Raw genomic sequence first — 16,789 nt, 5'->3', positions numbered from 1 at the left:
AATCAGGAAAAGAGGGCATCAATTTGTGTGTTCTGATTAATACATTACATATAGATGCAGATTTTGAAACAATTGCTATATTTTAAAGAGAAATTCAACACAGCTCATCACAGAACGGAAGTCTGTGACCAGGAGACTTGTGTGATTGCTCGGGCTGTTGTCCTGATGCTAATTGTTGCTGCAGTACTTCAAGGTCTCTGTTCTCCCTTTTTAAGGTTATCTTTAATCCAGACTTGGGGTAGAGAGCCATTCATATAGGACTGTCTTTTCAAATGAAGCACTGTAGTCAATGCATTAGCTCTACAAGTATCGGTGGAGCATAGCGTTTACATAGGACACTCCTTTATCCTTCAGAGGCAGGTGCTGAATGTCACAGCCATTAACTGTAGAGCAGATTTTTGGCAGTTACTTATCTTGATGCAGAGCAGGAAAATGAAAGTAAATAACTCCCGTAACAAAGGTCCACCAGAAGCGGGAGCAAGGTACAGGAACTGACGAACGAATCTCACTGTTTGCTAAAAGGTAAGAAAAAATATTTCCAGAATTATATTTAATTCTTTTAGTTATTGAAATGTGTTTGTTTAATGATGAATTTGTGATCAGGTGAAAGGAGCAAGGCTTTTCCTTTGCTTCCATTCAGGATATATATAGGATTAGTTTACCTTCGTGTAGAAACTTTCAAGTCACGTTTGCAAATATACTTGTGATAAAAATTTCCATGCAAAATGTAAGTTTACAAATAGAAATGTGTGTGTTTGAGAGAAAGAATGAAAGCGACTTGCTCCTTTATGCAGAAATCCTTCCTAGCCATGCAAGCCTGAATACTGGTGGTTGCTTCTTTCATTTGTATGGGACATGAAATGGCTGCCTCTTTGCCACTCCCATTTTACTCTAGCAAGTGATATTTATTGCTTGGTGCACAGAGTCAGCTCTGCCATGGGACGTCTTAGACTTTTTTGTACCAAGTTCCTGGAACTCTGAGTAGGGGATGTCATTAACCATCTCTCAATTTGAAGGGCTTTTCCTGCTTTTCAAGATCTTTAATTGAATATGGATCTCCCATATAGTCATTCATTTCACTGCATATGCATAACTAGCCAATTCTAGACCCTTTCCACAAAACCTGTTTTTCACTTTAGAGAATGCAGTTTCCTATTTTGGGAATGTTTCTTATAGCTCAATATGTTGTGTTGCGAAAAGCTCTGCATCAACATTTACATGAGGAAAGTGGATTAGTGAGTGGTGTGGGACAGAAAGGGAAGTAACTGTGTGACATGCATACATCGTGCTGCACAACACAATTTACCTGTGACTTTTTAGATTTAGTATTGTGGTTTAACAATATTGGAGCAGGGTGTTTGATTTCCTGAAATGCTGACAAGATTTGGGGGAAAACATCATCCATCCACTTACAATAGAGACAGAGTAGATAGCTTTTGAATTATTATTTTTTACTATATATGCAAGAGATTTCTTTTATCAGATCTAAACTAAAATAGGGTAAGAACATAAAATTATTATATATAAACAAAAGTAAAATCCTATACATGCCTCATTTTCAGATAAGTGTGCCTATAGAATACAGCTTTACTTGACACATACATCTTGCTGGTGTGGTGAAATGCACAGCTATAATTCCCTTTGTTTTATTTAATATAATAATAAGGAGTAGAAGGAGTAGAAGAAAAGACAAAGGGGGACACTGGAGTGAATGTATATATTTAAGTAGCAATCTTATTTTCAAGCTGCTTCCAACTCTAGGGGAAAGTGAAGAAAGACTTACCAGTATCGTTGCCACTTTATCTGTGTACCATTTCCCCACACACTTTGTGCTCAAAGCAATACACATCAAATGCATGACCAAAAAATCACTATCCATATTAACCCATAAAAGCAAGTGAGCATAGGCCAGAGAGTCCGTATCATTGATTTCTGACAAAACTACCCAATTGACTTGACAGAATCATTGAGGCAGCCCCTCCCCCAGTGTCCCTAGGGCTACTGTCTTCCTTGAGGAAAATCAGAAACTGGGATGCCCAGGCTAGTAAGCATGGCAGATCAACTCCTGATAGGTGGCCTGAGAAAACTACTGGGACAGCCCCTCATTCACCTTCTCTGGGGCTATTAAAGTCCCATCTGCCCTGAGGGATGGCAAGGAAGCTGAGGTCAGGAGCAAATGCCATCAGTTGTCAGTCAACCTGAGAGGTCTCTGTCACTACATTTTTGTTCTACTAGTTCAAAACAAGATAATCAGAATAACAAAAACACATCATAATAGAAAGATAAACTTCAAAAATAGCTTGGCTACCAGGAACAAAACAAAACAATGTATTGAATACAGTCCTTTGACCTACTTGCGAAAGAGGATGCAGACTTGTATACTATATACCATTCCTGGTATATATAGCATAAATTAAGTTTTAACAAAGCCAAAGTACATTACATGAAGATTAATGTACAAAAATGCCTATATTTATTTAAATAAAGTAGACAGAACTGTTGACAGTAATTAATAAATGGTGATCAGTGGATCTTGCAATTTTATATTTTATTTCTTCCTTCCAACAACTGTACAGGTATAGTCCTATTCTTCAGATCTTTGATCCATGTGTTCCTCATCAATGACTGTTTGCATCTTGATATTTCTTCAGATCTCCCATGTGCTAGTTGCAGGTAAGCAAGCTACTTTTGTAAGGTTTACTGCAGCGAGCAGTTCACCTCTGAGGTAATACTTGTGTGCAAAACACAGTAAGAGTTGTTTAATGAAGGACAATCCACCACTTTCTGAGGGAATCCGTTCCACTGTTTAGCAACTCTTACAGTCTGAAAGTTCACCTGAACATTATACTTCAGTTGATACAGCCTAGAATAGCTGTTTTTGCTACTGCATGACAATGTTGACTCATGTTCAGATTGTGGTCCACTATACCCCCTAGATCACATGTGCTATTGGCAAGCCAGGTGCTCCCCCTCTTATATTTGTGCAGCTGGTTCTTCCTGCCTAAGTGCAGAATCTTACATTTGTCCCTATTGAAATTCATTTTGTTAGTTTAGGCCTAGTTTTTCAATCCATTATGGTCAACTTAAAGTTACCAGATGTTCCCGTTTTCCAGAAAAAGTCCCCAGATTTGCAAATCAGTCCCCTGACAAAATCCATCTATTTAGTAGGAAGTTGAAAAGTGTCCTCGGATTCATTGAAAAAAATCTGGTAACATTAGGTCAACTTGAATCCCAATTCTGTCTTCAGTGGCATTATCTACCCCACCCAGTTTGGCGTCATCGGCAAATTGGACAAGCATCCTCTCAATTCCTTCATCCAAGTCATTTTTAAAGATATTAAACAACAACAGACCCAGGATTGAACCCTATGGCATCCTACTTGTCACTTTTTCCAGGACGATGAGGAATTATTAGAGAACACTCTTTGGGTTCGGTCCATCAACAATCCACCTAACAGTTACCTCATCCAGCCCACATTTTATCAGCTTCCTCACAAGATTATCATTGTTGAAGTCTTGGCTAAAATCAAGGTACACTACATCCACGGCATTCCCCTGATCCACCAAGCTTGTAACTCGTATCAGAAAAATAAATGAAACTTAGCATGACTTGTTTTTGAGAAACCCATGCTGGATCTTTTATTTCATCACCCTATTTTTAGGATATGAAGATAGAGAGCATTTCTTATTTAGAGTAGGAGTTGCACAATCGGGGCAAGGAACTGGATATGCTTAGCAGTAGGGGCTACCATGGTCCTAGCTGTTGGTGATGGGTGCCATATCCTTCCAGCCCCAAAAAAGAATTCCATGGAGGAATCACTGCCAGTAGTGGTCAGTTTAAGGCGAACTTTTGATTATTATTTTTATTCCCCAAAGGTCAATTTAAAATCATTCCACCCAAAAAACCTATAGTTGGTTTCCTTGGAAAAGAAGTGCTCCTGCCATGTCAACTAACGTCAAGGGTACCAGAAAGCACCAACATCCAGGTCCAGTGGATCCTGGATAAATCCTCAGAAAAAATTGACGTGAAATCCTACTATGGTCGAAACAGGCAAGAAACACAGGATAACAGATACCGAGGTCGAGCTGAGCTTTCCCGTACTGATCTTAATAAAGGAAACATGTCTCTGATTCTGAAGACAACCCATCTGAATGACCAAGGAAATTACACCTGTATGCTCTTCCTTGGAGACTGGTATAATGAGGTGGTGGTTGAGTTGATTTTGGCAGGTGAGTTTATTCTTATTAGTCTTATTATTAGGGTTGCCAAACCTCTGGGGCTGACCTGGAGTCTCTAGGTTTGTCTGCCCCCTCCAGGGTGCAGAAAGAGGACTTGAATCTCCAGGTAGGCAAGAGCACCTTTGGGGGAATACCATGTTTTTAGAAGACTCTGAATCCTCCGAAGAAGCCAAATGCTATATTTTGCATATGGAGGGGGGGGTGCCACTTAACCTCCTTCTCCAGGGCTCTGTGATGGGAGAGAAAGCAGAGGAAGAAAAGGAAATGGGCTGGGTTCTAGAGGAGGATGGGGTTAAGAGTATGCATGGACACTTGGCACAAGATGCATGGCTGCAGAAGAGAGAGGAGCACATGAAGAATAGCAGCAGCAGCAGCCAAGCCTTGCTGCCTCCACCACCTACCCCTAACTCCTGGATGTTCTTCTTGAGCACGTTTGAGGACACAGGGACATTGCCAGGTGCTGTAGGCCTTATTAAGCATAGATTTTCAGAAATACAAGTTGTCAAACCTAAAACTGTAGAACCCAGGTCAGTAACTCATTCATTCAGACTTCTCCATCTCTTTGCAGCCAAGAGCACTACTCACAGGACCAATCATCCAGTAGCTCAACAATACAATACAATACAATACAATACAAAAAGATTTTTGAATGGTAGCTTGGCACAAAATGTGTACTGTAAGAAGTGACTGTAATAAAGTATCATTCCTGGTATTTGGTCAGTGTGCAGAAACTCTAGACAGGTTCTATGATACTTGGAGCGATGGCAAATTAATATGTGGTGTTCTTCTTTTGCAGCAAAAGGAACAGAGCCCACCATTGCCTTGGTGGACTATAAAGGCTGGGGGATTGGCCTCACCTGCAGTTCCAACGGTTGGTACCCAAAGCCCAAGGCTTTCTGGCTGGACAGTGAAGGGAAAGTCCAAAGTGAACAGTCAGACACTACAGTCACAGAGACCAAGGCAGGGAACTTCAGTGTTTCCAGTTCCATTACAACAGAATCAGGAGTTGACCATGAAGTCTCTTGCAAAATCATCAACGAACTGCTAGGGATGGAGAGTGAATCGAGAATCCTGATCTCTGGTGAGTAGGGGTGAAGCAAAAGGGCCAAGAGGTTCAATGCTTTCACTGTGTTTTCAGTACAAGTACTATATAGGAAGAGAGAGGTTTGGGAAATTTATTCCGTTTTGATGCCTCTGAAGTACACAAGGCTCTTTGTTTGAATGGATTATCCAGATTATCTACAACTGTAGTTCTGCTCAGCAGCATTTCATCAGTTATCATCTGGGGTAATGGCTAAAGTGTCTTCTGGTTCCCATATCCACTATTCACCAGAGAGGCAGGCAGGTCACAGCTGAAGCACCCCTATTGCCACAACTTCAGCTCAATCCCTCCCAAAATGGGAAGTTCAGGAGAATTTGGGGCAATGGAGGTGAGTGGCAAAGTCAGACTCTGCTTAGTTTTGCAACTTGAAACCGGTTTGGTTAGTTCTGCTGTAACTGATATTTTAATGTGTGTTTCAGATGCCCTTTATCCTGCCACTTCCCCTTGGCTAGCACCCTTCCTAATCATTCTGTTGATTTTCATCTGCCTTCTTGTTGGTGCTGGGTACAAAGTCAGACGTAAGTATTTAATCTGTCATTTTCATAATCTCATTAAACTGTAGATGTGAACTGTTACAGAAACATTCTGGTTTTTTGTACCCATGTTTATTAAAATGAGTGATGTGTTCTTAGATACAGAGAAGAAATAGGGAACATACCAGTTAAATCAATACATATTTACTACAGCCAGTAATTCCTCCTTAAACTGCCTTAAAATGAGCATAGTTTAAAAGCTGCTTCAGGCAATCAGAGTCACTTCCCCAACAGATACCGTAGTTGGCAAATTTATTGCAGTTTACATTTTAATGTGGTTCTACCTATGTTGGACTCAGCAAACCAGGACACGAACCAAAATGCAAATTTATTGAATTTTGTGATTCATTTTTTCAACCTGAAATATTGTACCCATGTTTATAAAAATGAGTGGTGTGTTCTTGGATATAGAGAAAAAAATACATACCAGTTAAATCAATACGTATTTACTATAGCCAGTAATTGCTCCTTAAACTGCCTTAAATTGAGCATAGTTTAAAAGCTGCTTCAGGCAATCAGAGTCACTCCCCCAACAGATAGTTGGCAAATTTAATGTGGTTTTCATTTTAATGTGAATCTACCTGCTTTGGGCTTAGCAAACCAAAATGAAAATTTATTGAATTTTGTGATTCATTTTTTCAACTGGAAATATATTAGGGGAAAGTGTACACAAAAAATGCATATATTAGTAAAAATAATGCATCATATTAAAGGAAATAGCCTTCAAAAATGTGTGTATTAGGAGAAATAAGGACTGTCAGATAAATAAATTGTCTGGTTTCTATAATTTTCTATACTTTGTTTCAGAGAGTTATCAGAAGTTATCTCAATGTGGTGAGTAATTGACAATGGCATATTTTATACATATCATTTATGTAAGGGACACACAGTTAACTAGAATGTTATCAGGAGAGATATAAAGGATCATAATCAAATTCCCTGGCACGTCTGTTTTTCTTTCCTTGGGTGAAAGCAAATTCCACCTCTACAGAGGATCAAGCCTTATTCAACTATGGCTAACCACGGAATATTCTGTCATTTAGCTTTTTCTGGGATTTCATTTGCGTTTTTAAATATTTATTTGTTGATTTTAAATTGTATTCATATGTTGTGTGAATTAGTTATATTCACACTTTTGCTATCTGAACTTCTGATGAAGGGCAGTCAAGATACATTTTGAGTATCGAAGTTGTCAATAATAATAATAATAATAATAATAATAATAATAATAATAATTATTTATTATTTGTACCCCGCCCATTTGGCTGGGTTTCCCCAGTCACTCTGGGTGGCTTCCACAGAGACCAAAAATACACTAAAATGTCATACATTAAAAACTTCCCTGAACAGGGCAGCCTTAAGATGTCTTCTGAATGTCAGGTAGTTGTTTATCACTTTGACATCTGAAGGGAGGGCGTTCCACAGGGTGGGCGCCACTACCGAGAAGGCCCTCTGCCTGGTTCCCTGTAGCTTTGCTTCTCACAATGAGGGAACCGCCAGAAGGCCCTCGGCGCTGGACCTTAGCGTTCAGGCAGAACGATGGGGGTGGAGATGCTCCTTCAGGTATACTGGGCTAAGGCCGTTTAGGGCTTTAAATGTCAACACCAACACTTTGAATTGTGCTCGGAAACGTACTGGGAGCCAATGTAGGTCTTTCAAGACCAGTGTTATGTGTTCTTGGCGGCCGCCCCCAGTCACCAGTCTAGCTGCCGCATTCTGGATTAGTTGTAGTTTCCGGGTCACCTTCAAAGGTAGCCCCACATAGAGCACATTGCAGTAGTCCAAGCGGGAGATAACTAGAGCATGCACCACTCTGGTGAGACAGTCCGCAGGCAGGTAGGGTCTCAGCCTGCATACCAGGTGGAGTTGGTAGACAGCTGCCCTGGATACAGAATTGACCTGCGCCTCCATGGACAGCTGTGAGTCCAAAATGACTCCCAGGCTGCACACCTGGTCCTTCAGGGGCACAGTTACCCCATTCAGGACCAGGGAGTCCTCCACACCAGCCCGCCCCCTGTCCCCCAAAAACAGTACTTCTGTCTTGTCAGGATTCAACCTCAATCCATTAGCCGCCATCCATCCTCCAACCTCCTCCAGGCACTCACACAGGACCTTCACTGCCTTCACTGGTTCTGATTTGAAAGAGAGGTAGAGCTGGGTATCATCTGCATATTGATGAACACCCAGTCCAAACCCCCTGATGATCTCTCCCAGCAGCTTCATATAGATGTTAAAAAGCATGGGGGAGAGGACGGAACCCTGAGGCACCCCACAAGTGAGGGCCCAGGGGTCTGAACACTCATCCCCCCCCACCACTTTCTGAACACGGCCCAGGAGAAAGGAGCGAAACCACTGAATAACAGTGCCTCCAGCTTCCAGCCCCTCTAGACGGTCCAGAAGGATGTTATGGTCTAAGTGACGGACAATTAAAATCATACCCTCCAACATTTCTCTGATGAAAATAGGGATGTTCCAATTCTTGATTATTTTACTATTTATACCCCAGACATCTGACTGGGTTGCCCCAGCCACTCTGGGCAGCTTTCAACATATATAAAAACACAATAAAACATTTTTTTTTTTTTAAAAAAAACCCACCTTCCCTATACAGGATTGCCTTCAGACAGCTTGGGAGTCAGATAATTCCATACCCTCTAACATTTCTCCAATGAAAATAGGGACATCCTAAGGAAAAACAGGACATTCTGGGATCAAATCAGAAACCAGGACAGCTTCTCTAAATCAAGGACATCCCTAGAAAATAGGGACACTTGGAGGAACTGGTGGATGAAGTCATGCTCAGACATAGTATACCTGCTGAGATCAATAGGCTCAACTGAAATAAGATAATTTACTATAGTGAATCTACTTTGATTATGATTTGTTAGATATAACCAAGAAGTGGGGGAAACCATAATGGCTATAATTAATTTCTAGTTGTTTTGGAGAGAAGCATTAAATGCATACTTTCTGTTTCTGGAGATGACACCTACCTTAAATATTTCCACTGGAATCCCTGGTGACCTTGGTGGCTAGGAGTGCCTTTTGTCACCTTGGGCAGGTGCCACAGCTAGAATCATTCCTGAACTGTGATAGCTTGACCACAAGAGTTCAATCATTGGAAATGCCAAGACCCTAGTAATTCATTCTATACATGACTTCTCTTGTGGTTGATCTGGAAACTGCAGTGAGGGCAGAATGTTGCAATACTGGCTGCACTGGCTGCAGCTTTGTTACTAAGCTAAGTTAAAGGTATTACTATTAGTATGTAAAGCCATTAACAATTTGGAAACACTTTACATGCCAATTTGAATGTTTCAGTCCACAGAACTTGCACTTTTACAGACGCCACAAACTTCTTTATTTCAGCAAGTCTCCCCAGATATATATTTACATAGTTATCTATACTCTGTTTCAGTGATATTTATCTTTTGTATACTTTTTAATCAGTCTTGTGGGTTTTAACTGAGTTTAGCTGAGTTTTACCAATAGTTTGAGTGTGTGCATCACTTTAAAAGCTTTATGATTGTTGTCTACAAATCTTTCTAAATAGATACAGAGTGGTATATAATGTTCAGTAAATAAATGAATAATGTTGCAATGCATCTTGTTTTCTGCAGAAAAACAGATGACTGAAGGACAAGCTGGTAAATGCCTCTAAGAGAGATGCACATCTTCTATAGTACTGTTCCATAATTGTTTATATTTTTAGCATATGCCTCCCCCTATCAGTATTGTTTTCAGGCTGACTAACAGTAACACTTTTTTAAAAGCCCAGTAAAGAGGAGCAGGAGAAAGATAGCAAAATTTTAACCACAATAAATGAGTGAGCCCCATAATTTTTAAATAAATAAATAAACGCTCTTATTACCTGGAAAAACTTAATGTGCTGGAATAGCTATATGAGTGGATGGTCATACAGTAGCCCTGGTGACTGAAACTATTCAAAGCAGAGGTTGAGTTGAGCAAGGAAGAAATAATCCTGTCACATCCTCAAGATACCTTGTCAAGCTAATGCTTTATGTACCATAACTTGTATTATTAATAGTAGTTGTGTTGGCAATAGTAACTAACAGGCAGAGTAGTAGAAGGGACTCTCCCCACAAAAGATACCCCTTTAGCTATATTTGTGGAAGTAAATTCTTGATTAATCATACTTACATGTATGTATAGAGTGTGTATGACTAACATTTTGCTATCACTCTTTTCAGACCGAAATCATGTAACCGAAGCAATAGGTAAGATCAGATTGTTTCCCTTTTCTCAAGCTCCCTTTTATATATAGGAAGGATTTCTTCTATCCTTGCAAGATTTCAAAAACCCAATTTTCTGCAGTATAGGTTCATCGATTCATCTCCTGTCTAGGCATTTCCTATTGCTATGATGTTTTATTCCTGGAACCATGTTCAAATTGACAAGTGCAAGAGGCATTTCAAACTGAAGGCATTCCATAATGCTGACAACTTGGAGTTGGGCTGATAAGGGTCTTCCAGATATATCAAGAAAGGAAAGGATGAACTAGATCCATTAGCTAGAGAAGAGGAAGCCAAGGAGAAGGAGATGTGTGATCATGTTTATATGTTGGGGGGAATAAAAATAGGAAGAATAATATATGTATTCTTCTGGTTTAAACGTGTGACTTATAATGTACCAGGAATTCAAGCGGTAAAACATTGTGGGTAAGCCCTGCCACTGCCTATGTATGGTCACAACTGAAGCATTGACTGGCTCCAGTAATTTTCACGGCAGATCTGCCAAAAGCCACCTTCTGCTTCCTGCTTTTTTCAGATCCACTGTTAGATAGATCTCTCTCATGCAGAAGCTAAGTCAGGAAGAGCCATTTCCACCCCAGCAGGATTGCAGCCCAATTTCTCTCCCCACTGCCTCCCCCCCTCTGCCCATGACTACAGCTTGGCTGGTGAACTAAAGTGGTCATCACTTTCCTCTCTCTCCCATGTGAGCCTCTGGGCAGACCCATAACATGCCTTTTGGAGCACAGCCAATGGAGCACAGCCAGTGCTTCCAGAGGGAATAACAGCTGTCAAATTACAGGCAAAGAGGTCCAAGATTTTGTTTTGATTTTGTTTTTGTTTTTTTGTCCTCTGTGCTCGGTGTAAAACTTCTACTTTGCTTATTTCCCCTTTTGGTCTTTAACCTTTATTTTTGGAAGAATTGGATGAAATTGTCAGGCATGGTTTTTTTCCCCCATTCAGTGTTAATGAATCCTTCCAAAATTAAAAAGAATACCTGCTGCAAAGTTTCTGTAGACTTTCCGTTTGAGGTAGCTAACAATAAGCCACATAAATTGCCTTGTTGTTTTACAGTCATATATGAAAACAGTGTATATGAGAGAAGTTCTTCTGGGAAAGAAATCTTCCAAATTATGGACAAATAAGTGTAGGGTTGTTTTGTGCTGGGCACAAATCAAATTAAAATAAATTTGCTTCCCTGTCTGTGGTTTTGAGAGCAGTGATGTTAGTATGAGAATAGCACACATCATACAGGTATCCATAGGAAAGTAACCTGCACAATTGCAGGAGGACAGAGGCTATGAAATTATGATGAATGGAGGATGGGCTGCTTCAGGCCAGTGTTCTGCTCAAATTAAATCAAGTATCCGAGGAACTGAAGGAAAAGCTGGGTACATGTGTGCTAAGATTTACTCTTTTTCATTTATTGCTGTAGAAACTGAGAAACGCACAGGACAAGCAAGTGAGTATCCTTTTAATGAATAAGTAGCCACACAGTGCCCATAGTCTTTGATAAACTGCAAGCTTTTTTCCTGCACTTATGTGAGCCATTCTTACCAGCTCCTTGATACACAACAAAAGGCCAGCAGCAGACTTGGTGCTGAGAGAGCCCTTGGGGTTTTCTCTTTCTTCCAGATCTCCAGATAGGCATTTGGGAGGAAGGGTTGGAAATACATTTCAAAATGAGTCTACGAGCTGAAAATAGAGACAATGTACCTACTTTTATAACCCAAGGAAATCTTTAATAAAAATTAAAAATTAATTAAAATTATTTTCAAAACAGAAAATAAATATAATAAATTTAAATAATTAAAATTATTTTAAAAATAGAAAATGAAATAAACAAATCCATGTTCCTAGTAGAATAAAGAGCATGGGGAACAGGCTCACCTATTGACTGCTAAATAAATAACTTTACTGGATGTTGTGCTGATGAATCATTCAATGTTCTTGGGGCAGTGAAATAACTCATTATCATAAAAGTTTATATATGATAATAACAGTTTTCATGATATACATAGGAGGGACATGGCTACAGTGGGGCAGGAGGAGATGAACAGCTAGCAGTGGTGAGCACCAGGGGGTGGATGCCTGGTAGTGGCAAGGAACAAGAGGTCATGGGGGGTCACAGGGAGCAGCACTGTGGGTTTTGCATCTAGCATGCACTGAAAGCAACGTATGACCTATATGGATTTTCAGTTGTGTAGCTTGACCTCACATCTTAGTCACTCGTTTCTTCTCATATATTTTCCTAACTCTTCATTGTACTAATTCAAGTCATTCTTTTATAGATGTTTCGGATCGAGAATACAGTTTTGGTAAGACAAAACTTGATGTATGGATTTGGAGGCAGGGATTGAATTAACAGGGAAGGAGTAGGACAGTGACATGCATTTTGGTAGGAGGAAGTACTATATTTTGCAATTTGAATCAGAATTATTTTTTGCTAACATTTATTTCATGTATAGTTAGTACTATATAGAATTCCAAATATATAATAGTATTATGATTTTACCCTGCAATATATTTTTCTTAGGTTGGATCCAGATTAAGTTAGTTGCACTTAAAGGTAAAGTAAAGGTACCCCTGCCCATACTGGCCAGTCGTTTCCGACTCTAGGGTTGTGCGCCCATCTCACTTAAGAGGCCAAGGGGCCAGTGCTGTCTGGAGACACTTCCGGGTCATGTGGCCAGTGTGACGAAGCTGCTCTGGCGAGCCGGCACCAGCGCAGCTCACGGAAACACCGTTTACCTTCCCGCTATAAAGCGGTACCTATTTATCTACTTGCACTTAGGGGTGCTTTCAAACTGCTAGGTGGGCAGGAGCTGGGACCGAAAGACGGGAACTCACCCCACCGCGGGGATTCAAACCGCCGACCATGCGATCGGCAAGCCCTAGGCGCTGAGGTTTTACCCACAGTGCCACCCGCGTCCCTTAGTTGCACTTAGTCCGCCTTTAAATCAATGGGACAAATAGGTCACCATGACTAATTTCTTAATTTAATTTCAGTAGGACCTAAGGATGACCAAGGTCACATCTTCACCATACGTTTAAGACAATATTATACCACTTTCTCAGTAGTGGCTTTCCCCAAAGCATCTTGGAACTGTTATTTGTTAAGGTTGCTGGGAGTTGTGAGGAAACACACACAACCACCATTCCTTTAAAGCCCTAAACGGCCTCGGTCCTGTATACCTGAAGGAGCGTCTCCACCCCCATCGTTCAGCCCGGACACTGAGGTCCAGCGGTGAGGGCCTTCTGGTGGTTCCCTCAATGCGAAAAGTGAGGTTACAGGGAACCAAACAGAGGGCCTTCTCAGTAGTGGCGCCCACCCTGTGGAATGCCCTCCCATCAGATGTCAAGGAAATAAGCAGCTATCCTATTTTTAAAAGACATCAGAAAGCAGCCCTGTTTAGGGAAGTTTTACATGTTTAATGCTTTATTGTTTTTAACACTTGATTGGGAGCTGTCCAGAGTGGCTGGGGAAATTCAGCCAGATGGGTGGGGTATAAATAAATTATTATTATTATTATTATTATTATTATTATTATTATTATTATTATTTTCCCCTCACAGAGCTGCACTTTCCAGAGGATTGATGGTTAAACCACCATGGGAATTGTAGCTCTATAAGGCATCTCCTAACAGCTTTCAGCATCCTTAACAAACTGCAGTTCCTAGGATGCTTTAGGGGTAGTCATGAAATAGTAAAGGTAAAGGTAAAGGTACCCCTGCCCGTACGGGCCAGTCTTGACAGACTCTGGGGTTGTGCGCCCATCTCACTTAAGAGGCCAGGGGCCAGCGCTGTCCGGAGACACTTCCGGGTCACGTGGCCAGCGTGACATCGCTGCTCTGGCGAGCCAGAGCCGCACACGGAAACGCCGTTTACCTTCCCGCTGGTAAGCGGTCCCTATTTATCTACTTGCACCCGGAGGTGCTTTCGAACTGCTAGGTTGGCAGGTGCTGGGACCGAGCAGCGGGAGCGCACCCCGCCGCAGGGATTCGAACCGCTGACCTTTCGATCGGCAAGCCCTAGGCGCTGAGGCTTTAACCCACAGCGCCACCTGCGTCCCTAGTCATGAAATAATAATGCTATAAAAATAATTTGAGGATGTGGACTAAGTTTGTCATGATGCGCAACCCCATATATTTTGACAATGATATCACTAATTGGAATATTCTTTCACTTCAGGTCAAATCTTCAAGGAGCTGGGTAAGGCAAATGGCTTTTGATGAGGCAATGATTGTTCTGTACTGAAGTATTGTTTTCTAGTATGTTAATTGGGTCTAAATCACTTTATTAAATTCTGAAAAATTCTGGGTTGTTCACTTGTTTCATAGATGTTTCCCTGTTCTCTATGACTGATCAATTGTCTCTTCTGCTTGTAGAGGTTAGAAGAGCTCAGCAATACGCAGGTAAGGAAACTGTCATGATTAGGCTTAATGCATGGATGTGCAGACATGACTCAAATGTCATCACTCAGTGACTTTTCACTTGTGGTCCTTTTTCATATGAAAACATCACAGTAGCGATGGATTAATTCAATTTGTGCTTTCATAGTTTTAATGAATTCTGAGGCAATCAGAATTCAACATTGGGGCGGATAAAACTGTCCTATCCTTGCTCTAGTTGTATAAAAGTGCAGAACTGACATGCCGACAGACCAGAGAGGATCTGAGCGAACAGACTGAGAGGACTGTACTTTGCATGTGGCTGTCTGTATAGAGAAGTCAGCACTTGAGCTCTTTCTCATGTGTATTATTATTAATTAATCTCAAAAGAGCCCAGGGAAGAAAACAGATCCACAGTGTAAAATTAAAAACAAAACAAAAACGTTCTGAAACAGGGGAAGGGGTGATGACGACACCTCTACAGCCATGTCTTCTTATTGTACTGAGTTCCTACACAAGTGTGTTGGCATTTCTATATAGACAAACAAATTAAGTTTCTGTATCCAAGTTGTGCAGTAACTATAATTGGTCAGCTATGAAATAAAATGTGTTTTCTACAGCAGATTGCAACATCTACTGCTCCTGAACTAAACATGGTTTCCTTTCTCCATGTGATTGCTTTCCTTATAGTTGCTGTCACTTTGGATTCATATTATAAACATCCGGAAATCAGCACCAGTGAGGATAAAAAAAGAGCCAGCCTTCAAACTTTCCTCCCAGAGAAAGAAGAAACTGCTCTGGGAACTCGGATTTTTGTGGGGAAAGAAGGTTATGCTGCTGGGAAACACTACTGGGAAGTGGCGGTAGGAGAGAGGTTGGACTGGGAGCTTGGGGTGCTGACTCAGGCTGAAAGGGACAAATTCAGAGAGAGAAAGGTTGTTAAGCCCTTTCAGGAAGGCTGCTGGGCTCTGAGAAGCAGCCAAGGAAAATTCTTTTCCAGTCCATGTGAGAAAGAGATTGAAAAGAAGCAAAATGTGTCTTATTCAGTGATTGGTTTGTTACTGGATCAAGAAAAATGGGAAATCTCATTTTATAGCACTGGAGATGCCAAATTCCTTATAGATTCTATCCCCATTAAATCCACTGGCAAATTGTACCCATTTTTAGATTGTGGCAGTGCTTCAGAAAACAGTGGTCCAAAGCCATCAGAGAAAAGCAAAGTTTCAGAAAACAGTGGTCCCAAGTCAGTAAAGAAAAGCCTTACAAACTTTGTAAAGAAACACTTATAGAAAAGAAGAGTTTTCAGGGAAGAACTGTTGGCATGAAATGCCCAGGCTTCACAAGGAGGGTAGAATAATGGAAACAGTACTAGCACGATTGAACTGATGGATATTTTTCTTTGCTTTTGCCATTTCTTTTTCTTTTATTTGTTTTTAAAAACCACTGCTATGGGTGTACATTTACAGCACCAACTCAACCACCATACTGTATATTTTCCTTCATTTTTGTGTATGAGCCTTTGTCATATTTGTAAATAAAAAAATTAAAAAATACTAAAAACAGAGTTTGTTGGGAGTTGAATGCTAATAGTGGGGTCCTCACCCCCCACAAGTGAAAGCCTTTACGTAGTAGTGTTCATGTGCAAAGCAGGCAGCAGAGTCGAGATTAAAATGGGGCAAACTGTGTTTAAGGAAGAGCTGGGATAAGTAAAAAAGAAGGTGAAAGGGAACAGAGTGAATGTGAAAATGGGGAAACAAAAGGGATTGCAAAAAGGAGGGAATGGGAGACATGGAAATTGAGTTAAAGATTAAAGCAGGGGTATGCAACGGTCTGAAGAAGAGGAGGGGATGATGGCTTCATAACTGAGCAAAAGGTAAAAAGTGTGTTATTAGATATATGACTGAACAAACATGCTTGTACACCACATACAGCAACTCAATGCACAGGTCCAAGATGATTAGTACCTTTTGTGTGGAATCAATATGTGAATAGCATTATCAGCTAAACAAAAACAAAAGCAAAACTTGTCACAATAGGAAGTGGGGAAATACTGGTTTATTACATGGAAATGAAAAGAGGCAATGCAGATTGATGCTGCTTCATACAGCAAGTACAGACACCTTTACCCTAAAGAGCAAAGCGAGTCCCTAAGTAGTCCCTAAGTAGTTGTGTGCTACAGACTCCCACGAAAAAGAAAAGAAAACGGAGGGATATTTCTGATCCAGAAGCAAGCAGAACACAATGTGAGGGATTTGAGATGTGTGCCTTTTGAAA

The 16,789-nt window shown here is 40.7% G+C and overlaps 1 protein-coding gene across 1 annotated transcript; it reads left to right on the top strand.

The window, feature by feature from the left end:
* Positions 1 to 33: 33 nt before the first annotated feature.
* Positions 34 to 16,075, top strand: LOC307201589 (butyrophilin subfamily 2 member A2-like). Its single transcript, XM_079950870.1, has 11 exons — positions 34 to 522; positions 2,577 to 2,673; positions 3,876 to 4,229; positions 5,035 to 5,319; positions 5,760 to 5,858; positions 6,681 to 6,707; positions 10,085 to 10,111; positions 11,087 to 11,154; positions 11,411 to 11,585; positions 14,513 to 14,539; positions 15,206 to 16,075. The coding sequence occupies exons 2-11, from the start codon at positions 2,607 to 2,609 to the stop codon at positions 15,802 to 15,804; spliced, it is 1,728 nt and encodes a 575-aa protein (XP_079806996.1). The 5' UTR covers positions 34 to 522; positions 2,577 to 2,606; the 3' UTR covers positions 15,805 to 16,075.
* Positions 16,076 to 16,789: the final 714 nt, after the last annotated feature.

This window comes from Podarcis cretensis (genome assembly GCF_951804945.1).
Source record: "Podarcis cretensis genome assembly, chromosome: 13".
NCBI classification, from domain to species: Eukaryota; Metazoa; Chordata; class Lepidosauria; order Squamata; family Lacertidae; genus Podarcis; species Podarcis cretensis.
Note: the sequence above shows the minus strand (reverse complement) of the source record. Positions and strands in the feature narration are given on the sequence as shown.

Bases quoted from the DNA above. Each gene is read 5' to 3' on its own strand.
- LOC307201589 (XM_079950870.1), top strand. From the start codon at position 2,607: ATGTGTTCCTCATCAATGACTGTTTGCATCTTGATATTTCTTCAGATC. The intron at 2,674-3,875 runs GTAAGCAAGCTA...TATTCCCCAAAG, and splicing joins CTCCCATGTGCTAGTTGCAG to GTCAATTTAAAATCATTCCA. The intron at 5,859-6,680 runs GTAAGTATTTAA...ACTTTGTTTCAG, and splicing joins TGCTGGGTACAAAGTCAGAC to AGAGTTATCAGAAGTTATCT.